This window comes from Amblyomma americanum, chromosome 10, assembly GCF_052857255.1.
Source record: "Amblyomma americanum isolate KBUSLIRL-KWMA chromosome 10, ASM5285725v1, whole genome shotgun sequence".
Classification (NCBI taxonomy): domain Eukaryota; kingdom Metazoa; phylum Arthropoda; class Arachnida; order Ixodida; family Ixodidae; genus Amblyomma; species Amblyomma americanum.
The window spans coordinates 93,178,146-93,202,688 of record NC_135506.1 but is presented as its reverse complement, the minus strand read 5'-3'; the positions used below and the strand labels follow the sequence as shown (position 1 = coordinate 93,202,688).

Sequence of the window (24,543 nt, the reverse complement as noted above, 5' to 3'; positions counted from 1 at the left end):
TATCGCCTAGCGCAGCAGCTGTATCATTTTGAAAATACTTATGACTGCCAGTGCTTTGGTGCTGTGGGCTTAGTGCCAGTACACCCTATTTCAAATTCAGGGTTTTTCCATGACCTCACGATTTCATCCTTGAGGTTTTGTGTTTCTAGGATATCACATTAATCAATGTTTCATCTCGGCTCCACATTTAATACTTCAACAACACACACACACACACACACACACACACACACACACACACACACACACACACACACACACACACACACACACACACACACACACACACACACACACACACACACACACACACACACACACACACACACACACACACACACACACACACACACACACACACACACACACACACACACACACACACACACACACACACACACACACACACACACACACACACACACACACACACACACACACACACACACACACACACACACACACACACGCACACACACACACACACACACACACACACACACACACACACGCACGCACACGCACGCACGCACGCACGTGCGTGTACAAAATGTTACATATAAATATTTAAGAAAAGATCTTAACTACGCTTCTTGCAGAAACATTTATCATATGAACTGTTTTGAACGTTGCACCGTCCTTCACCACCATGTCTGAACCGAAAGATCCGCAGATTCAGAGCACTGAATGAAGACGGAAAGGGGGAACACCCCCTCTCCTTCAAAGAAACACCCACGCCACTGAGTAGACAAACAGAGCGAAAGAGAAGAGCCCTCCCGTGGACTAAGGGGGAAAGAGGAGGGTTGCAGAGCAAGGAGACGGGACAGAAAGAAAAGAAAATAGGCGGAAGTAGGAAGGACGTAGTGGAGGTGCAGAATGCGATGCAGCTCACCCCTCTTCCATCAACCAGTTGACCAGCTGGGATAGTTAAAAAGTTAATAAACAGAAGTATTTAGACGGTTAACTCATTAAGTGTACCACTTTTTTGGTGTTCGTCGACGCTGGTAGTATTGAGCCGCATAAGGGGTCTTCATACTTCAGTTAATGATCATAAATAATTAGCGGGCTAACTAGTTAGCTTTATCACTTATTTTCTGATTTCCGCTGATGTTGGTAGTATGCCGCAGAAACCGTCTTGACACCTCAGTTAAGGATCATAATTAGCGGGCTAACTAGTTAGCTTTATCACTTATTTTTTGATTTCCGCCGACGCTGGTTGTTCCGCAGAAGTGGTCTTCGTACCTCAATAAAGCCTGTTTTAAACAATTCTTTTTCACCTTCGCTGAATCACCTGGTGTGTATATATATTCGCTGAATCACCTGGTGCGTAGACTAAAGGCTTTGAAGCTGCACTATGGGAATATTCTATGAGTGCATAAAAAAATGTATTGTATACTAGCCTTGTCACCTGTCACCCTCTAAGTGATCTATGTACATTGTTCTCTGTTTTCTTTTATTTAACTTTTGCCAGTCGGACCTACTCTTAATTACAATTGTTGTACTTTGCTATTACGGCCACGCGCCTTTTGTTCTTCGCATTGCACCACAGCGGTTGACGTTTTTGTGCGCTATTCAAATATTTTCTTTTTTTTTCCTGCCGTCAGTGACGTGCAAAAATTCCTAATGTTCAAAGAGTTTATTTTTGTTTTTGATTTTATTTTATATGCAAAAGTTTCTAACAAGATGTGTACTTTGTAAAACTGCAACTCCTGCCTTGGCCTGTGCCGGCAGTATGAATATATAAATAAAAAATAAATAAATATATATACAAGGCACCTCAGCTATCTTTAGCCAGGGTTTAGAAGCATGCCGAGGCACTCTAAGACGACGCGACCAAATGCATGTTGCTGCGCCTATTGTATAGAGCAACTCAGAGTATTTTGTGTATTTAGCTCACTTGAAATGGCTGCTTACGCGCCGCAATTGCAATACTCCCAGCCATTAGGCTTAGAAACGAGCATGGTATTTAGCCGGGTGTGCTACCGCTTAAAAGAGGACAAGGCAGGGACATAGGCGCTGGCTGTTGGATTCAAGCCTGCGAAAGTGATAAGCGCTCCGTCTGCTTATCGCTATCATGACCCGTCGCAAGAGAGGCATATCGCTGGCTTAAGTCGCACAGACAATGCATGCGTTCCTTCCCTGCGGTCTATTAAGCAGCACACTCTCTAAATTATGTTACGTTTAAATTATGTGCACGGAATGTTTGAGAGTATTGCAATCGTGGCGTGCAAGCGGGCGTCGTGCGGTACATTTTTTTGTATTTCGCAGACATCTGCAGTAAGCGGAAAAAAATACTAGTACGTAATAAATAGAAAGTTAAAAACTGTTCAATCGGAAGTTGTTGAGATCGTTCTACAGTTTTACTATTGCAACTTTTGCCCAACTTCCGGACTTGCGAAGTTCGTGAATTTATCCTGTGTAGTTAAGCAATTTAGCAAACACAAAAACAGTGCCTTGCTCCATACAGTAGTCAGCTACATGCATTTGGTCACGTCGTCTTAGAGCGGCTCTGCATAATTTTAAACTTTGGTTTAATTTAGCAGAGACACTCTGTATAACAATGAATACCTTCTGCTATGCTCGTTATCTACGGAGAACGTTGCACAATGGTTCTTGAAGAAACACTCCGTCGATCGAGAGAAAAAAAGTAGCTCTTCCCCTGCTGCATTCAGTTGCAGGCGCTGGCTTTTGTGTGATTCAGTTGCGGCTAGGACGGTAAACTTGAAGGAAGCCCGGAGCATCGTTCATGAGTTTTATAGGTTATGAATAAATGGGATTAAGACGTTCGTGCATCTTCATTGCTAGCGCTCATCATGGAGTGTCTATCCCTGCATTCCGCATTCAGTTCAACCATTATCGGGCTGACTCCATGTCTCTTTCAAAAATTTCCTTAGCCAAACTTGTGAACTTACAGCAACATTCATTCGATACACCAAGGCAAGAATTGTGCAAGGGGGCTTCAAAACAAACAAGAATATGAGCAACGAACATCTTATTTTATTCACAGGTTCAATACCCTAGCAGAGGGTGTTAACCAAAATCCTAGAGCCCTTTCTCTTATCAACGCTCTCAAACGAAAATAATCCGTATTCTCCCTTAAAGGGGCCTTGAAGGGGGCTCTAATAAAGCTGCGGCATGCCTGGGCTACTGATGCACGCTGCTTCACGAATAGTGTCCAGGAAAGATTTTTTAAATGAGCTTTGTAGAAGCCGAGCTATCTGTAGTTAAAATTTGAATTTCAGTGTCTTTGCGCCTTTCCATCTCCTCTCGTGACTTTTTGCACGCTGGAAGGTAGGCGCTCCTTCGCCGACCCCCCTCTGGGAGCGGAGCTTCCTGACTCGCCGGACATCAGCGGCTTATTGGCCGCGGCCAGGGTAGCTGCCTGACGTCTGAAATAATCTAACCAATAGCCACCTCTCACCTTGTCTACGCAGATGCGGGGGACGGAGGAGGGTGCGAGCATGAAAAAGTAGCCGGGAAGGGCTCGCCAATTTTGACGCGTGATTATGGGTCGTCTGCTGTGTGTAAAAGAGTATTATTTGGCTCTGGTTTTCAGTGATTAAGTGTAGTGATTAAGTGAGTTAATGTGCTCTCCTCGGAAGGCGTTTCAGAGCCCCTTTAAATAGTATCGACTCTTTATATACTTTTAAAGTTTTACTGAACGCCTCAGCACCCCCCCCCCCCCCTCTCCCCTTCCTTTCACTATCCAGACTCGTGCGATATGAATGAGCCAGCTTTGGCTGGTTCAGGTTCCAGGCCGGTTCAGTTTCTTTTTACTTTTCGCAGGTTGCGGAGCCTCCCACATAAGTTGGACAGTCGCTGCCACTACTAACGCATGTTCCGCGCCGTTTGCCTTGGTTGGGCGAGTCAATATGGGAGTCAACAGTGCGAATTAGACGGAACAAGTGGCACGGAGAAAGCACGTTCACTTAAACCGGAACCCGATAAAATGTTTGCGTTATATACATTTTTGCTTTAATTGTTTTGTACCCATTATGATCTGTCGCCCTGTGAAAGAGCTGCAGCAAGCATGTGTATGCTTGTGCGGGGTCGAGGGGTCCTCAAGCTACTTCCATGGAGCTTTTAGCTCAGCTTACTACATCCATGAGAAATAGAAATAAAGAATTGATTGATTTGTTACTTAATTACTTAATAATTACTTTGGAACTTGCTTCGTCTTTTCGAGCAAAAGCCGTGCCCCGGTGTTTTTAATCTCTACACACCAGAAGGGACAGCAAACCCCCGAAAATGCTCGGCCCCACCATCACCGTCTGTGTCATTACCCACCGCTGCCACATGCTCGTTATGACGTAGCGCATTTCGTCATGGGATGCCAGTGAATGCCCCCGAAAGCTCTCTCCTATGAGTCTGCGAATCTCTGCGCGATTTGTTCAGCGCCGTCGGTTTAGCCTTCCACCTTCGGCATAGCCGATCTTTCCACTTAGTTTCTTTGTTTTTCTACTTTCGTCTTTGTCCCCGTTCCTCGGTCCCACGCCTCGCCTTCCTCTTCCTTCCTTTCTTGTTTTCCCTTTGCCTTCTCGATCCGGTCTTCCGTTCGTTGGTGATTTTTTACTTGGGGGGGGGGGGGGGGGTATTGTTGCGGATTGTTTGTAAGCTATTCGCTCTTCTGAGGTGAAGTTGCGAACGGTTTAAGAAGTCAATCATTAGCGATGCAACCGAATTCTAGAAAAAGGCTGGGCCCTGGTTGAAAGGTTGGAAAATAATGTCTCACTGAGAACTGTCTTCATTCTTGAATATTGCAACGACGACGAAGGGCGGCGAAGTGTTGACGCGAGATCTTCCGGGTTGAGAATCATCATCATCATCATTAACGCTGACTGTCGAGGACTACCCGGTGCTTTGGTTCACTAGTGTCCTCGTAATCTGTAACATTTAGATGGCAGCCGTATCATGCAACAGACCCGCTCCCAGAACCAAGCGTAGTACGTGGCCGATATCCAGGCCAGCCACCAGCAGGCGAAGGGGAATACTTAGGAGTGAGTGAGTGAGTGAATAAACTTTATTGCTCAAATAAAGGAGTCTTGCTGCTTGTCCGAAGATTGCTGATGACTTCCAGGCTTAGCATGGTTGGCGCCCCTAGTCCAAGACACCGCTGTCCCTGGCCATCCGGCATGCGAGGCTCACTAGGTCTCTTTGGACCCTGAGCTGGCTGCTGGTTAGCCGGTCCTCCCACTGCTCCGTATTTGGCTCTTTGTTACCTCGGAAAGCTACACCGCCACGCTGTATCATATCACATGGGAATCCTTGGCAGCGGATGGCGCCGATATCCCCGCTCGTTCTGACGGGCTAAGTCTCTTTACACGGCAGCTGGACGCCAGCTTCCGGCCCCTCATGGACTTCCTCTCCCAGGCGATGGATGAGTGGGATGCCAGATTAGCTAGACACACTGGGGCGGTTGAACCTCTCCGACAAGAGGTCCGTGCCCAAGCACTGGTGGACCTGAGCCCCGTCAGACCAGTGACTTTGGGTGCCAGCGCTGAAACATATTCTGTTTTCGTCGGACCTTTAGCCCCAGCCTACAGTGGCTTGCCGTTCGCGGGTGCGTCCTCTGCTGTGCATCCTTCGGGGCCGCTTAATTCGCGCAAGTTTGATGACACCAACTCGTTTGATCCCCACTGCATCCAGCTTGACGCCATCTCGGGAGTTAGTGGCTGAAGCGACCATACGAAGGCCTGGATGCTCGGTGCCAAGCCGCGCAGCCGCAGCAGCTTCTTCAGAGAATTTACGTGCCCCTGAGCATCAAGGCACGCAAATTGTTCTGGCGGGCCCGCACCGCTAATGCATTTCGGGTCACCCCCTGGTGCAGTTTCAGCGCCTTTGAGCTCCTCGCCAACAGCCCGGGACTCGCCCCGGGCGCCGCTGGGCGCTTCCACGCACAATGTAGCCTTGAACGGACCGAGACGTTCCTGTATACCATTCGGAGTCCTGAAGTCCAGCACTGTTTCGCTTCGGGTGGCCTGATTTGGTCCACTCACCATGGCGCTCGCCATCGAAGAGGACATGGCCCTGCGGGTCCCGCCGGGGTCTTCATGTCCTGTCGGGCGTGCCTCCGCGGAGCGAGTCTCTCGGACTGTTCGTATGGCGCCGCGTGGTTTCAACGTGGGTACCCTTGGAGCGCACGAGTGATGAAGTCGTCGAGAACTGAATGTGTTTCCACGTCTTCACCGACTTCAGCGAACACATGGCATCGTGGCAGACAGGCGCCTACAAGAAGCCGCCTAGGAGGGCAGCATAGCTACCCTTGCGACCTTTTCGGCATCGAGGTCGCCTTTGCAAGTAGCAACAAAGGTGGCAGCAAGACACTACCATACACAACGAACAGATGCAGTATTTATTGTCCTATCATTTGAATTGACAGCATACACTGAAGCTCACCTTACACTAGTCATTTGTGGTGCTTCATAACTGTTGGTGGTGAATTGCTAGTAAGTCTACCAACACAATTTGTTACCATACATGCTATGGCAACTAATAACAAGTTAAACTGCAATGTCCTCTTCGCTCAAATGCATCCTACCATCCGAAAAGGAGAAAGATGCTGCAGGGGCAGTGCTATCCATTTTGAAATGGCCAGTTCGCCTCAGTCTGGTCCTGTGTCATTGGTCACTCATATACACATGTGGCTTTCAAGCGTATGTGGAAAACGACCCTGTCATTGCGTAGAAGGCGACAGGACCTCACCATTGGTTGCATATCGCAGCCAATGGCAGACAGTGGGCAGGTCTATTCGCCTGCTGTTGACAGAGCGCTGCGATGCGCCTTACCAGTGTCTGCATAGCGCAGTCAATGCCAGCCAATGGTGAGGTCAGGTCGCCAACTATAAAATGGTCGGGTTGCTTTCGAAAGACGCTTGGAAGCCGCGGGTTTGTCGGAGTGGCCAACGACAGACGATCAGAAGAACACGAAATGGCCATTTTAAAATGAACAGCATATAGAACACTGCTCCTGGAGCATCTTAGTAAGCATATTGTAAGATTCACTGAAACAGTGATGCTGGTCATATTTATGCTATTGCGGGGTACTTGGCTTCATGCTAAAAAGTTATATTCATGACTCGCTGTGGAATTAGCACCTCTAACAAAGTTTTATGTTCAATCATGGATCATATAGCTTAAGGAACTGCCAAGGGAGTTTTGACACAATATGAGCAGTATTAGTGCGAAATCACTTTCCACGGCTATGTTTATTAATACAAGTATATCAAAAATTAATGTTCCTGCAGGTGAAATAAGATCCATTTCAGTTGTAGGTGGTTCAATTGTTCAGTGAAATTTAACTGAGCTACTGGTAAACGGTCTTCTTTGGTCAGAGCAACGCAGAAAATTTCGACATTTTATCAGTGAACTCAGTAATATATGCTTTCTGTTAAGTCTTCCAGTCTCCAAGAGATATGAATGTATGGTAAATTAAAAGTCAGTCTATTTCATTCAGTAATGTGGTGACAGCTTCGATGGCCTATAGTCTGGTTTGCGGTCTACTCATGTTTATATGAGCGGCAGTGATGTTTAGACAAAAACCATCAGTTGTTTTGTCTCAAAATGCACCGTTTATAACCGCGGCAACCATAACGATAAGCAGAAAAACGTTTTTCACTGCCTGGCTACGTATACGATCGAATAAAGCATCTAGAAGTGCACGAGGACAGTAGTAAAGGCACACGACACAAATATTACAATCACTACTAGTTTTTATTTGAAGAAAGAGGGTTTAATTACGAAGAAATAAGATACCAATTATTGCTTATTCCACTTCGAGTGCCTAGGAAACGGGCAGTTTATTCCTTGACTTTTCAGAAAGCAGCCAAAGGCGTGCGAAATGCGCTGACAACCCTTTCGCGAATGGCAAGTCCTCTCTGATTTCTCGACGAAGCTCTTAACTTATTTCTGGGACAACACGGACACCTTTAAACGTTGGAGTGGGCACGAATTTTATGCAGTGCAACGCGAAGTTCCTGCATGTTGCTAGTTCCTTCCAGTGAAGTAACGTGCTCACTTGCCGGATTACTGATAATCCTTCCAATGAATTGTTTTAAAACCAAGATACCGTTTAAGATGCATGCGCTTAATGTAGAATGAAGGTGACACGTAGCATAAAGAAACGGTTCTAAATTCGCGCACCGTCTGAGTTTGTCATCCGTTCTTTTATTGTTTGTGTAGGTAGATGCCGCAAGTACAGCGATGCTCAGCAAACTTCCTATTGTATAGGTGTAATTTAGCGGCGTTCGTCACATTTATATAGTCAGTTTATGCGAGCCACCGTGACAACAAAAGTTGCCTTGTCCTCGAGGTCAAATAAAAAGTAGATGGTGTACAATGTACGTTTTGCATCTTATTCCAGGCTTTGGTGCGCTTCTCTGGCGAGCATGCAACCTTCAACGATGACAGCACCACAGATCAGGACGAAAGATACGTTCGCGCACGTGACTCCGACTGCTGCAACAGCGGCTTCTGTTCGGAGCAGAATGTGAGCAATAGAAGCCTGCTCTCACTGAAAACACCGACTGTAATCCCCTGCCTCATTTTTGGGCACTCAGGGGCATCAGTTAAAGGGGAACGAACGGAAGTCCACGCAGTGTTCTTATTGTCATTTTTGATTCTTTAGAGGCCTGTAAGTTCTTCCTGTGGTGAGCATATACAAGAAAAAAGATGATGTCAACGCGTTGACGAAGTGTTTTATTCTGTTTTTAAGTTTTCAAGTATATCAAGAATGACCTGACGCAAGTGAAGGCTTTATGTGAGCTGTTCATTTTTGAACTGCGGTTGATAAAGCTACAGTAAGGTCAAAAGCTGTAGGGATATAAAATTTTTCTTTCATGATTTGATTTCTTAAATGGTGTCCGAAACATAAATGAACGTATACCGACATTGGAATTTGCCCACACATGGAGAATATGATTAGTATTAAAATGCTTCTACAATGTCGTTTAGGTTACAGAAGCTGAGCTAGATGTTTCAGGCAGACTGTGATCACGTGATGCTTGCACACATTGTAGCACAATAACTGTGTTTTTCGCGAGATATATTTATATCCTCTAATGTACGCTGGCTTAAGGGTGGACACGAATTTAAACCAGAAAGTTGTCATTATAAATTGTTTACTGGTCACAGGCGAGTTGCATGCTGTGGGCCATGCTTACTGATGAATGGCACACGCAACAATAAGAAGAAAAGTAGCAGCGGTGATTTAGATTTCATACAAATCGGCTTAAATAACTTACGAATAATGGACAATCGATTCAGAAGGTCAGTGCAACTGTTATAAAATTTCGAGTGGGCATGAATTGACAAGGTAAACTGAAAAAGCAGGTAGATGCCTTGAGAAGGAAGACTTGTGTTGAGCACTAATAAACAGGCAGACAAAGGAAAAGGAATGCTACGGTGTGAAACATTATTAAGTGTTTTTGTCAAAAACTAGGCCTCACTTGTCTCTTAATTAACGTGAGTGGGTCAGCATATCCTGCCACCGTCGATAACTTTTAGTTACATTTTTCGAAGTGCACCTCAAACTAAACAATACCACTTCGACTTCCTGGGTTCCTGCACAAGCAGGGATTGAAGGCAGTGAATATTCCAACATTAAGGCGCCAGCGGCTGCATACAAGATAGCAACCCTACCGAATGCACTTACTAATAAACCTGGTACGCACGCCTTCCCGCTGTATCCTCAGCCTTCAAAAAAATTTTGAAGAAGCGAAGCGGCAAGGTCCTTCAGCACCTCCACAGTAAACGAGTAGAGGCGCGCCCTGTTCTGCCTATGCCGGAGGAGTTACCGAGGGGCACGCAGACTCCAGTTCACTGCCTAGCAGCTTAGACATCGCTAACCCGGCATTAAAACACAACTCCTTCAACAATGATCCCGACAAAGGGGTGCCCCGTCGCTAGCGAAGCCCGGCGACCACTACACACATCGTCCAAAAATACCATGTATTGTCTGAGCTACGCAGAAGAAAGATCGCAGAACCCCATTGCTATCTGCCCGGCCACGCACAGCGACTCAGATTTTCCAGCAACACACGATAGCACGCCCACTCTTTACAAAGCTCGGTTGATTTGTGGCAGAGGGCCGAGCAACAAGCCTTAAAGCAATCGGCGAGGACCGAATCAGCACCCGCTTCAAGCGCCGTGACCACAGTGGGGCCACATTTTTGCATTGATACCTCGAGCGATGTGCACACACATGCATAGATTACGCGGAAATTCTAGGGATTATCTAATTTCAGGACGATCTTCAAATTAGGTGGTTATGCGTAGCGAGCGAAAGTAGAAACGAACCGGCATGGTGTGTATTCATTTATCTTTACTGACCCGTCTTAACGCAGAACATGCAAAGAGCTGTTTTGAGAGGGAGTCCACAGTTCCATATTTCGAAGAGGTAATTATAAAACAGTTTTTACGAGCCACCAACATGGTTACCCTCACAGATTTCCTTTACGTGAATGGCCGCTACTCGTGGTGTTTCGCATTCACTGGAAGGTCAAGAAAGTACGAAACTTTTCGCTAAAAGTTCGCTTGCCAATAGCATAGCATCTTGAAAACCATCTCTGAAAGTCAAAAGTTCATAAAGGGTGAAAAAAACGAAGCACACTTGTACGTATGCATGATTGAATCCGCTGGAGTGTATTAAGCATGTTGGTTGGCGTGGCCCGGGCCGTGCACCATTTTCAATGAAATAATACATAAGTAAGCACCTCAAAAGAGTGGCTTGAGCAGGGTTATGCCGATTAGGGTGCAAGCGTGTTTACTTTGTTTGGTACTCTCAAAATTTCATTGAGTAATTTTTGTTTGCAGAAACCTGAAACATCGTTCGTGCGCAAGAATGACGTTCCACAGTCTACCCACTCCAGTGAAGCCACTGTGGACGAAATTTTGACCGAGATTCGTGCGTTGCTGCCTGACGCCAATGAGGGCCACTTTTTGTGCCTGGAAAGGACGCTTCGTGAAATGGGCGTGCTTTCGAGAAAGGATATGGAGCAAGTCAAGCCTGTAGACCTCGTCAATGCTCTTGGAACTGATAAGGCCAACAAAGTGGCGGCTCACTTCAATCGTAAGGCCAAACTCTTAGTCTATTAAAATTTTACGGTGAGAACTGTTCCAGGCAGCCATCCGCCGCGGAGACTCACACGCTATTCGTGGCACCGTAACGTAGCCGCACCGCTTCTGGCCGGTAGGGGTGCTTTGTGCAAGACGGTTAGCGGCACGGCTTATAGATGGCGTCGCTGCGCCCGCGCCTTAGCCAGAGGGGTTAGTGGGAGGCGTGTAGCCAGTGCGCTGAGTAAGCAACTGCAGTCGCTTCACGGTGGTGCGTAGTGTGTGGGCGAGGAGAGCAGAGCTTTGGTACACTTTAACCAGAGGTACAGGTCACAGCTTGCCACTAATGAGTAGAAGCGCTGAAAAAAAGATGGGCCAGGGACGAAGTTTAGTCTATATCATGGTAGATAGCTCCGGGGCTTAGCTAGGGGCATCAATGAATGTATGCATGTGGTGTACTGCATAATTGTGCCGGCAGATATTTGATCTGAGTGCGGAGCAGGTTGGTCAAGAGGACTCTCGGCGATGTACAGATAACTTCGAGCGTCTTGGGTAGAAGACAGAACGGCTGCGATATAGGCACGAGTGAGTACACATTACGGTAGAGGTAACGCACTGCTGATACGTAGTTATGACGTCAGTTTTAAGGAAAAAGGGATTCGTTTTGAGCATTTATTGCGTGTGATGCATTATTGTAAGGTATGTCAGGCGGAGGTTGAAAATGCACAGCCGCCGCGGTGACTCGGTGACCGGTTATGGTGCTCGGCTGCTGAACCGAAAGACGCGGGCTCGATCCCGGCCGCGGCGGTCGCATTTCTATGGAGGCGTAATGCTAGATGGCCGTGTACTGTGCGATGTCAGCGCATAATAAGGAACGACAGGTGGTGTAAATTATCCGGAGCCCTCGACTACGGCATCCCTCACAGCCTCAGTCGCTTTGGGGCGGTCAGCCCCATAAAGCCGAACCAAAATGCACCGCATCGCGAAATGCATTACACGCATAACAGGCCACAGAGCTGGAACTAAGTTTCGCTTTACGCAACGTAGCGTGAACATTGACTAAATTTTAAGTGCCAGCTGCTAAATGGCAGCTTTTTCAATTACTGATGTTTGTCTATGCATTCGAGTTAGATTTAGTGTTTGAGGCGAACAAAATGTTGAGTATTGATTTATTGTTTTGCTCTGATTGCCTCTTATTTGATTTGCCTCTTATCACTATGGTTAAAGAATAATTTGGTTCCTTAGCAATATAATTCAGGTGTTTTTACGCCCACTTCATAAGCACTGTCCTCAGCATCATTATCTTAAAAAGCAATGATCTGAAACCTCTCGAGCTCCTTGCGGCTTGTGATGGCCGTCTTCCTTCCGAGCGGACTCTCGGCGAGGGATTTTTCACACTCGGGGATTCACCGTTTGATTGCGTAGATGTCGTCGCGTCTCCAGTGTCCTCGTCACCGAGGACCTCCTCCAACACAGTCCAGTCATCGGCATCGAGCAGTTGTTGGTTCGATTCTCAAGTTTCCCATGTCAATTTTTCACTGAAATGAGTTTACCTGCGCTCGGCTCCTGCAAGCCCCCAGCTCCAGTTGCGCTATGTTCTCGGCGAGTGCGCTTTGCTTTTTATGCTGAGCATTTTTTTTACTCGATAGCGTATACAGCTCTTTCGGTCGAGAAGCCGCCGCCTTGATCTAGGATTGACAGGAAGGCCTCAGAAAGGTGACGGAAATATTCCCAGAACGTTCAAATGTAAATAGGAATTCGCTGGCATTCTGGTTTAAACCCAGTCCTTCTGCGTAACAGGCGGGCATACAGCGCATAAGCGACAAACGTTTTTTTTTCTTTTTCAGCATGGTGTTAGAGGGTCGCCAAGTGAACGCGAAAGTGAGAGAAAAAGGAAAAGAAAAATGCTCTGTCGCGTCTATACTTAGGGCGAAGCTTAAGCGTCATTCCAATTTTTAAGAAAGTTGGTTTGTTCTTCTCGTTTCAGTGGGTTTGATTACTTTTATAGGAAACAGCGAACGCCCTTCGAGCCGCTGGTGGTGGGTCAGGCCTTCGACAGAGAGCTGTCTTCGTAAGAGAAAACATGCCAAAGTGCGGAGTCAGTGCGCATGACACTTCGTGGACTGACGGGCCAGTATGTGGGAGCACAGTGCGGGGACTGGAACAACATGTATTTTGAGTGCGTGATTGGATTCAGTGGTTAATATTCCTTTGAGATCACTTGCGAACACACCCTGCCGACATTCCTCTCCTCTACTGTGTGTGGTTTAGGCAGCCGAGGTTTTGTTTATAATTATAATAGTTATAATTTGTTTTGGGGGAACGGAAATGGCGCACTATCTGTCTCAAATATCGGCGGACACCTGAACCGCGCCGTAAGGTAAGGAATAAAGGAGGGAGTGAAAGAAGAAAAGAAGAAAGAGGTGCCGTAGTGGAGGGCTGCGGAATAGTTTCGACCACCTGGGCATCTTTAACGTGCACTGACATCGCACAGCACACGGCCGCCTTAGCGTTTTGCCTCCATGAAAACGCAGCCGCCGCGGTCGGGTTCGAACCCGGGAACTCCGGATCAGTAGGACTTGTTTCACTCTTCGTATTAACACGTCGACAGCACACAGGCTGCAATTCGCCCTTTGTATTTTCACGCCGGTTTGCGAGCAGTGAGTTTTTATGTTAGCAAGAGGTAAATACATGGAAAAAGTTAAAACTGTCTTTATTGTAGTTGCCTGTGCGCATTGTTGTCTTTATTAAATGAGCATGAACTGTTACGTTTGAAAGCATAAAACGTGACTTGGCACACCCCTGTTAGTTGCAGTTCTTTTCACGCCTGATATGCGTCCTTTGGAGGGTGATATGACTATTATCGTTTCTAGAATTTACTTCAACCGAGAAATATACGCTTGCGTTATTTACCTTCTGTTCATTCATTCGCTCCGCAAACCTCAGCTGGCCTGTTGAAGGCAGCGTCCTAAAATAATACTGCTGCATTACTAATCTGATAAAATACAAATATCCAGGCGCGAAAAGGGCTCATCGGAGGGAAACTTCTCATCAGCTCTACGATGCAGTTTGTGCTTTACGCCTCAGTATCTAAGTAAGAAACACTAATGTTGACGAGTGCTATTTGCTTACTTACTCATTTCCATACGCTATGCTCATATCGTATGTTCAGTGCTCTTGACGTTTTTGTAGCTTAGCAAATCAAAAAAGAATGCCAGGTCGGGCCTGCGTTTCATCTGTCTCATCTCGGCCATACTTAACGACAGTTGCAATTACGCTCTTTGTGTTGCTGCCTTACGAGACAGCAACGGTGAAGTCCACATGTTGTTTATTGTTAACTGTATTTTTTGTCAACAGCTGATTACGCGGAGTCTTCAGTTCACAAGATTCTTGGTGCTGTTGGCAGGTGAGACGGAAATATTATTGTTCAAAGCCAATGCTTAACCCTTGTTGCTGTTTATACTCACAATAAAAACCGCGCAAACTTCACGACGGACGCAGAAAAGGAAGACTAGACACGGGCGCTTCTTGACAAAGGTCCTTCTTGAAGTTTGCTCTGTTTTCATTATTATGAACAACCAACTGCCTCATGATGTGTTCTTCTCTTTATACGGTCAGCAGTAAGAGCCTAGGCGCCTATGAAAAAAAGAATTGATTGGTAGCCGTCAAAGAAACTTGTGCCGAAGCATATCTCTTGCATCCTACTTCAGATGCTCTCAAATTTTTACTAATCAAGGTCGCACAACAAGTGCAAAGGGTAAAGCATTGAAAATTTAGGCGAAATGGCGGTGGACTGGCACTGCATTTTGAGGAACAGTACCCACGTTCGAAAATAACGGGCGCAAATTTATCGTTAGAATAATAGCGCTATATGCGCCCGTTTCGAAATGACGACATTTACAGTAAAGCCGAATTAAAGAAGTGCTGGCATAATCTGCTTATAAAAATGCTGCATTGTTCTGAAAACCACTAAAAAAATGTTGAGATTTCTAAATAGTATTTATAGGTCATAGCGCTTTGAAAATGATTTTAACGTTGTCTACTGAGAGCGCAGAAGTCCTCTTTTAAGGGCGTGGTCTGGTTACATAAAGTGGGCTTTGGAATGGCTGAGGCTAGATGAGGCGAAAACGAGAAAAAAAATGTATTTCAGGTCCACCCCATTCGTAATCGCTGCCTAAATACCAATATTTCTTTCTCTGGAGCAGAAGTAAGGATCGCGACAAGCATTCTGCTTGCCGAATGTAATCAAACTAGAATATTTGTGTGTTAGTGTTTATTGCAGTGGCTCCTTCTTTACACATGAAAGGAAGATTTCTTTACGGCTAAATATTCTTCTAGTGGTAAACAGTCTGTTGGTGGTGGTGGAAGTGAAAACGCTAATAGATTCCCATGAGCCAGCCTTGGTCGTTCTGTGTTAGCTGAGAGCAAATTGAACCAGGGATTTCTCCAGGAATCATCCTTGTGTTCATCGCTGGGGCTACTATTGTTTGAGGTGGTACAGCAATGACGCGTGATAGTGTCGGTAGTTGTGTGGATAAACTGCGCTTGAAATCTAGCCTGCCAGACAGTGTTTGCTAGAGCTAAATTACAGCTTCATCACCACGCCGACATGCTCTTACAGAGTCTAGCATGACTCCTCCTATCCATGCTGATTGCTCACTCCACTCTATGCAGTACTATAGAGCTTATATTACGCTAAAGTTACAGGTTATCAGCGGCCAGACCCCGTTCTGTGCATCCCACCTTTTCGTGCTCAAATATTGTAATTTTCGCCCAATTACAATAATTAATACCATAATAAATGTTTCAGAAGCTGACAGTGGACTTGAAATTTAGCAAAAAATGTTTGCGAAAGAGTTATATTTACAGTGTTCTGCATTTGTTCCAAGACTGAGACAAGTCGGGGCCAATCTTGGTCGCTTGAAAGGAAAGTATTAACCGAAACTAATTAGACTGACCAAAAAAGAAAGGTGCAAGCCTTCCGTAAACTATAGTTCAATTGACACAAACAAACTATCGGCACCAGTACTGGCCTCATGAGCTAGTTAGGGGCCGCCGTGAAAATGGTGCTCAAAAGCACCCTCTATGTGTCCGTTGGGTAGTACACATCCCACGTTTCTGCATCAGAATGCATGCAACCAGTACGGACCCACAACTTGCGGTTCTATTACAGTATGAATTAGAAATATAAGGTACTGAAAATGTTTTCGTCGTTGGCGCGCTGTGAAACGCGAGAAGTCACCGAATGCCAGGTTTATTACAACGTGCACAAATCAGACGCGAAGTCTAAGCGCGAAGCTGCCAATCGTTAGCCGCGCCATTTTCATATTTCCATGGAAATATTTCCAGTAAGGAAGCTGGAACCGTGATAGGCAGCACATGGCTCCAGCTTGACCCTTTCCACCGTCTTTGCTTGGGCTTAGCTGAAAGCATGACCACCAACTTTCCTGTCTGTCCTACGCCGGGGTTTGCTTCCTGCATGTTCCTAAACTGATCAGTCACGGCTGTAATTTGGGAAATATATGAACTGAAAAGTGGCACATAAAACCGTATTTGAGCCTTTAGCAAAGTTCTCATCATGCCGCAGCACATGCTCCCGCGTACGTGCTCTAGAGTGTAGATTTCAGCGGAGCGCACGACATCGGTCGGCTGCTCAATTGTCTTCCTGTTAGCTCATTACGCACTTGTACCTTTTGAGCCTGCGCTATTGCAGTAGTCCGCAATTGTCATCAAACTTACCCATTGGGTGTTATTTACTCTGTTAACACGAATGTACCTATAAAGGAGTGAAAAGAAAGTAAACTGTCCTGTAGCGCACTCTATTTTACAAAGGGCAGTGCCCTTGAGGACAGATTACTCCCCTTTTGATTCGTTCCGTTTAGAGTGTAGAGTGCACTGACAGCTCAAGCATGCGGCTAGCTACTTCTGAATTTCATACTGGTCGAAATGCTACCGTGGCGGCTGGTTACCAATCATGAATATGCTCCAAATTCCGCATCTTATTCATGAGGGTTGACACTGAATTGTTGCTGGCAATGGAATACCGAATGTTTGCAGGGAAGTGTGATATGCGGCGTACACCTCGTTTTTCTTGCTTGGTGCGCAGTTTCTACTTGCAGAACTACTGAATACAGCAGCTTAATGGATACTTTCTCCCACGGCTAGAATAGAACACGTGTAGAGAGCTGCATGTTCACAATATATTTAAGCTTAGAGCAAGCGGAACAGTCACCATAGCGCTAACTATGTTTATATAAAGCACTAACTGTGTTTATATAAAGCGGTACAGCCGAAGATGCCGAGGCAGGAGTGGTACAGGTACACGTCGTTGTATGCTATGTGTGTTTAGAGTGTGAATAGTGCTATTCGTCTTGTGCGTAGTGAGCGACTATTTCCTTTTAGCTTCATCATTTTCTTGCCATACAAAGATCGTTGTGTATTTCACTGTTCACACACGATGACAAATTAATTCAGGGGTCTTATTCCGATTTAGCGATTTTCAGTGCTTTTGTTGGCGTTGAGTTGCTTGCATTCAAACAGGGATTAAAAGCTTAACATTTACCCAGTGGCAGAAAACTTGTTACCTGATCAGAGCTATGAAAGACAGCATGCGGAGATAAAACCTTGTTCTGCGTTATTTGCTGAACTTTTTATCATACATAAAAATAACGTTGAAATAAGGAAATATTTTCAACAAACAGGAAGAATGATAAATTAAAACGGTTGGGAAACATCTGCTCGCAAAGGCTGTGCCGGTGTCATTGGTCAGAAGATTTGGTTTGGCGGTGCGCACTTGATATAGTGTAATATTAGACTACAGGTGAGCATGGCAGAGTCGATACAGCAGCTTTTAGCCAGGCCTTTGAGCTCGGCTAGGGTATAGCATGGTAGATTTAGTGCTCTCGAACGCAATTTTTTTTGGCACCTTGTTTTTTTCGGACTACAGCGGCTATCAGCAGGAGCGAAGTGAGGTGTGGAACTCATTAGCGAACCGTCACAGAATTCAGCCACAGCGATGGACGCGAAACTCTCTTGCGCGCCATTGTCAATTCTCCTGACGACGGCTATCTTTGCAAACTAATTATGCTTTAATTTTTCAGATCTTACGAGAACGCGGAATTTGCCCTGCATACATTCTCCGCTGCTGCGCAGGAAATGTACGTTTCTTGCATTTCTACTCTCATGTGGAAATATTAGCATAATAGCGTTAAAAGTCCCGTTCACAAGAAATATCTGTTGTCGGCTTGAGCGTCAAATCACTAGCATGCTTCGGGCAGGTGGTCCCCAGAGAAGCAACCTAGAAGGCAGGAGGGCAACCTAGGTCACGTGTCCTTGCGGCATCAGCACAACCTGCCCACCAGATAGCGAGCAAACTGCCTATCATTTTAGGTGGCAGTTAAACTAATGATTGGTCGCTCGGGAAGAGCAACTTGGGTCGCACAAGGCCCACCAGTGGCAGCACCTGCCATCGCAAGGCAGTGGCGCATCGCTTAAACGCTGCGCCACGAGGGGCATGAAGGCTCCCAGGCGTCTATGAATGTGAAGTAGGGAACGAGCTTCTGCATATATGGAGATTAACGCATTAAGCTATCAGGTAATACCATTAAGGTGGTGCTTAAGTCTCTCCTAAATGTTTTTAATCTTTCCTGAAATCTAACCGGATGCTGTAATTATATGCTTACTGCGCCATCGCACAAAGAAAACAGCCTTCTTTCCGCATACAGAGTTTTACACTGGCCTCGTGTTCGGCAGAGCTTCTTATGCACTTCTTAGTACTTCTCCCACTTCTTGGTTATTTTTAAATAATAACTTGTATATGTTTATAGATATGAATGACTGACGCTTACTCATCTGGACGCATCAAAGTTACTTAAAATTGTTGCCAGATGGTATAACTAGGAACGCACGGCTCTTTGTTCCTTCTACCTTTCCCGCTTGCGTAGTTCCAGGTTCTCTTTCTTATTCTGCAGACATGCGCTTGCACGACCAAGCGCAGTTGATGGTTAGGTGTGCCTTCTTGCTATTCTGACGCGGAAAGACTGATAACCGGGAAGGATTGCGACTCAGATTTGAGAACAACATTTTCCTTTTCTTCGCTTTTGGTTTTCGATGAAGCGTGCAAAAATTTTAGTTTATAGGCCCGAGTACTTTCCGCTAGTGTTGCACCAACTTTATCAAATGTGAAAAATCAGTCAACGGAGAGTTCAACGAGAAAACAAAATTTACAGCTGATAAAATGTTCAGGCTAATCTCCAAAGGTGAAGTAGATTGGTAATAAGTGAGTAATTAGTCTTTAGCATCCACCCAAGCGCTGCCATACTGGTACAAAGGAAAGCTATAGAGCTTTCACTGAAGCTTCGTAGCTAAAGAAAATTTTGTCCTGGTCCAGGGTTTTTAACCCGGAATCAAGACGAATTTTTCCATGTTGAAACATGAAAAAAAAGGCGTAGTTGTGGTAAATGTTGCCGCATATATTTTTCATGGTTATCTTAAAACGCATATGTGAATTGTGAAAAGGAATTTTTGCCTTCGAAACACTGCTTCAAGGTGCGGCGTTTAAGCGGTTTATGAGAGTAAAGGTTATTGATCTTCGATGCAGATACTCGATACTGTATCGTCGATACTTGGGCACTTCGATACATTATTGAAATCGATAATACGGTGATTATCTAAGTTAATTGCCAAGGTGCCAAAACAATGAAAATTCGGGAAGGTGGTTCCATTATTTAAGTCAGGAAATAGAACATCCCCAACAAATTATCGCCCCATCTCGCTCACTAGTACTTGTTGCAAACTATTGGAACATGTCATCTTCACTAACCTTGTGAACTTTCTCGAGTCTAATTCGTTTTTTACACCCGCACAGCATGGCTTTCGGAGGTCATTTTCTTGCGAAACCCAACTCGACAGCTTCACCATCAAACTTCGCCATATGTTAGATCGCGCATCAGAAGCTGACTGCATTTTCCTAGATTACTCGAAAGCGTTCCACAAGGTATATCACCGCTTATTATTTTTAAAGCTAACTCAAGTGAATATCGACTACAATGTTGTAAAATGAATTGAATACTTTTTTCTTAACCGATCGGAGTTCATTTACACTAATAATTTGAAGTCACCTTTCAGCGTAGTTTACTCGGGCGTGCCGCAAGGGTTAGTGCTTGGGCCCCTTTTATTTCTTATTTACATCAATGATCTTCCTTCCATTGTATCATCTAACATTGTTTTGTTTGCGGACGACTGTGCGGTTTTTCGAGAAATATAATCCCCCGACAATGCTAACATTCTCCAGTATGATCTCTATAGCATTTCTCTTTGGAGTAATGAATGGCTTATGAAATTTAATACTAATAGGTGCAAAATTATGCGAATATCAAGAAGTTCCAGCTCTCCGCCTGTGTATTACCTAAATAACGTTGCGTTAGAAGCAGTTACTTCATATAAATACCTGGGTGTTCATATTTCTGCTGACCTTAACTGGACGCGCCATATTCAGTACATTACTAACAAAGCTAACCGCATGTTGGGCTACGTGCGCCGTAACTATTCGAAAACTCCATCTTCTTTGAAATTATCGCTTTATAAAACACTAATACGTTCTAATCAGGAATATGCCGCAGCGATATGGCATCCGCATCATGAAAAACTGGTAACTTTGCTTGAGCTGGTTCAAAATAACGCTGCTCGTTTTATCCTGTTCAAGTTTAACCGTACCGCAAGTGTAACGAGCATTAAAGCTAATCTTTATTTAGCTCTTTTAGCATGCTGCCGGCAGACAATTCGTTTGAGCCTTTTTCTTAAACTATACTATCACCCCACGCTACGCGATTCCCTCATTTCGTCCCCCAGATACGTGTCAAATCGCATTGATCATCGTCACAAAGTTGGCATTGAAACATGTAACACTAAAACGGCATTTCGGTCTTTCTTGCCTCGTACACCGCGTGAGTGGAACCGCCTTCCCGCAGATATCGTCGACATAATTGATAACCAGCATTTTCGTTCTGCACTAGCTAAAATTGTATAACAGGAGGATGATAATACTTGTTCTGTAATATGCATTGTATCTATTTATGTATTTTTGTTTTGTAGCCACTCCCCTCTTTAATGCCTCTGGCCCTAGGGGTTCAATAAATGAAATGAAAATTTGCCATGGGTTTTGGAAGAATTAGTGCGTAGAAAATAGGAAACTATTTTTAAAAGCTTAAACTAGCCCCGCAGCACGAATTTACTTACACTGCAATTTCTTCAAGGTGGACCACCGGCGGTGCTGCTTTGATTAAAACTTAAGCATTGCACTGACGCTATATTATTGAGCACGCAAAAGAAGGAAAATCAGGGGTAGTATTTAGTAACATTCATTTCTTTAAAGGTGATGATCTTCTCTACATGTTGATATGACCCTTCAGCTACAATCGTATAAGCTCTAAAATGTTCTTGGCTCTTCATTCGTAACAAGCAGCATTCGCCTCTGCCTTCCCTTTGTGCTAAAGACTGGCGGTGGTTCAGCTCACGCGATAGCTACATCTGGCCGAGTGTCACTTGCTCAGTTGAATAGCAAAGTCAGTATTTCGCAGCTCCGTTTCACTGGGCGTTCCTTCTTCATCTTCGTCCCACTTGACACGGCGCATGCGCACAGCTGTTGCTGCTCGGTTTCGCCGGCGCGACACGCCGCCGGCAGCAGCAGCTGCTCCGCACCACGTGACCAACCACGTGAGAGCGTGGCGGTGAAGCCATGGAGTCGCTGCGCAGGCGGCGCCGCCACGCTGATGGCTCGAAATGCTATTGTAATATAGCTATCGCTACAAAAGGTGTGAGCTACCGCGTTTGGGAAAGCCGATCTGCACCCAAAGGAAATCAGCACCAGTGAAACGCTGACGTCAGTGATGCTAGGTGCTAGATATCTTCCACACATTCCATTATCAACAGCTGCTTGTCAGGGGAACTGCACCGACTTCGCCAACATTCGCACTCTGCCTAGAAACAGGGTGCGCAATGAGAAGGTACTAAAACCTATAACTCTCTGAATGTGCCTCTTTGGAGCCTCTGAATAAAGCTTGGTACTTCAGCCTCAGTTTCACTAACTGGACCCATGATCTTATTTTCAAAGCCTAGACTTATTATTAACTCATTATAGGGGGCTTAAAAAATAGACCTTGTTTTAGTATGTTTGCTTTTACTTTTATGCAGGAAAGTGTCCTCCGGTAAAATAGCCACCGCAGAAGAGATATAACATATCAGTACTCGATGTTGAAATGGTCGTGACGGTGCTGGAAAGCCGTGTCTATTGACGAGTGAACGGGGTCGTATTATATAAGGTGTCCATTTTTCGTTGCCCATTTCGCGTCCATTCAGTCCTCTGTCAGTGGTCACTCAGATATACCCGCGGCGTCCAAGCGTCAGGGGCAAGCAACTCTGCCGTTGTGTGGGTTTCGGCCGAACGTCATAATTGACTGCATATCGCCGCCATTTAATGGCAGCCAGTGGTCAGGTCCGGTCGCCTGCTGTTGACAGAGCGCTGCGATCCACCTCACCATTGGCCTGTCTTTCTGTCTGTCTGTGGCAGCACGCAGTGTTACACTTTCGTTCCTGCTTTGCTGAAACATTTTGGCAATGCTTTTCTTACACGTATCCGGACAGTTTTATTCATGCAGTGTAATGTAAAATGTACTATATGTCTCGAAAACGTAACCCTGTATTTCTTTGTTTCACCCAGCGCAAGTACCTTGAGGGAAGAGTGCAAGATGACTCGCGACTGCCTACTGGGGGCCATTCGCTCAGTGAATATGTGCCCGTCAGAAGCCGACAGGGCCTCGGAGTGCACAACAAGCGGAAAGGATGAGGACTTCCCAGGTTTAAAACGTGCACAAGAAGTTCGCAAGATGGAGAAGCAAGAAAGCACGTGCTCTGAAAGGACGCTACTGCATGAAAATAGGGACAAAAACAAGGACATGAAGAAAGGATATTGGAAGCTGCTTAAACCATATTTTAAATTGAGACATAAACACCGAAACCTTTGAAGTTCTTTTTATCCTGCTAACGCTGCGCAAGCCCTTGTAGATCACACAAGTGCGGTATATAGGCCGAAAAGTGATTAAGGCGGTGACGTCAAGGTCAGTACACATATCCCGTATCAGAATCATAATCATGTTTATTTATAGAAGAAGGAAATACAGCCTGGATAAATGTATACAGAAGGAGGCCCCGTAGTTAGCGACTGTACTGGCACCTCCTATATTGATAATCAAAATGCTATTATAAATGCAAACATAGCAGTAGTAATAACAAGTTTATGAAACAATCGTGCCGTTACATATTTCCGCGGCGACACACACTTTATATAAAGGGGTGTGTAGGCATATACAACAAGCAGTGCAATGAAAATAGAAGTTATACAGTGTTTATAGTTATACAATTATTCACTACCACTTATGCATTACAAAATTACTAAAAAAGCGAAAAACTGAACAGTAAATTGGCGATAGGGAGAATAGTGCACATATTAAAAGCATGTGGTGTACATCTGATGTAATACCTTAAAATTCAAAAATTTGGTAGCTTGTCTAACAGTTATTGTGAAGTATTAACGCTTTGAGTTCATTTTTAAATTTACATACAGGTTTAGTGTTTTTTTAATTTATGCTCGCGAGCAGTTACTACTCTGCTGCTCTGATCTCTGCTGCGAGGGCTCATTACCTAGTGGCAGTTTTGTGGTTCGAAGCAGGCTACTGAGCATTAAATGCTTCTCTTCTGTGAGCTGACGTCGATGTTCCTTGTCAAGGAAAAATTTTGCCGCTTTGGTAGCTTCTTCGGGCCATTACCTACGTGTAGGCACTTCCCCAATGTTAAAACTCTTTTTAGTTCATTAGGTTTGAAGGCAGCTTTTGTATGGCTCCTCAGAACGGAAGGGTAATATTGGTGGCACTGTTAAAAATGTCATAGTGACAGTCGCTCTATGCGCATAAATTTTTCATGATTTGATTGTTGAAAAAATAAATAAAAACGTTGCATGGCCTACGTGACTTCATGTCTCTTGCTAAGCAAACCCCGTTAGGCTATTAGTGAATTGGCCTGCTGGTATTTCACGTTTCAGTGTCTATCGCTGGTTTAGTATCTGGTTATGAAACTGGTAGAGTCGTCGTTTGCGATGTTTTAATAATTAAGAGCGCCATTTTGCGCGTTTTTGTATCTTACTCTTTACTACTCCGTCATAAATTGTCTAATTTTCATCGAGAAAGAACAGAAGATAAAATAATAAATTTCCCACTTTTGCGTGCAATAAGAACGCTAGGCATGCAGAAGTGACAAGGCTTTTAAACACTCAATACATTATTGTTCCTTGTTTAAGGAGGAGTTTATTCGGAGAAGCTTCTTAATGGGAGCAAAACCGCAACGGGTTCAAAAACCGCAAGGCTGCAGTGCGCTACACAATCATATTCAGTATTGAAATAGCCTTGGCAAATAGTTCCTATTGATTGGCGAAGCACCTGACATT

At 45.0% G+C, this 24,543-nt stretch overlaps 1 protein-coding gene across 1 annotated transcript in view; it reads left to right on the top strand.

Moving 5' to 3' along the window:
• Positions 1–24,063, top strand: part of LOC144108553 (uncharacterized) — a 111,100-nt gene extending 87,037 nt beyond the window's left edge. Inside the window, exons 5-7 of the mRNA XM_077641761.1 lie at positions 14,406–14,454; positions 18,149–18,205; positions 22,765–24,063. Of these exons, the coding sequence (XP_077497887.1) occupies positions 14,406–14,454; positions 18,149–18,205; positions 22,765–23,068 (410 nt within the window). The 3' untranslated portion in view covers positions 23,069–24,063. The remainder of the gene's footprint in view (positions 1–14,405; positions 14,455–18,148; positions 18,206–22,764) is intronic.
• The last annotated feature ends 480 nt before the right edge of the window (positions 24,064–24,543 follow it).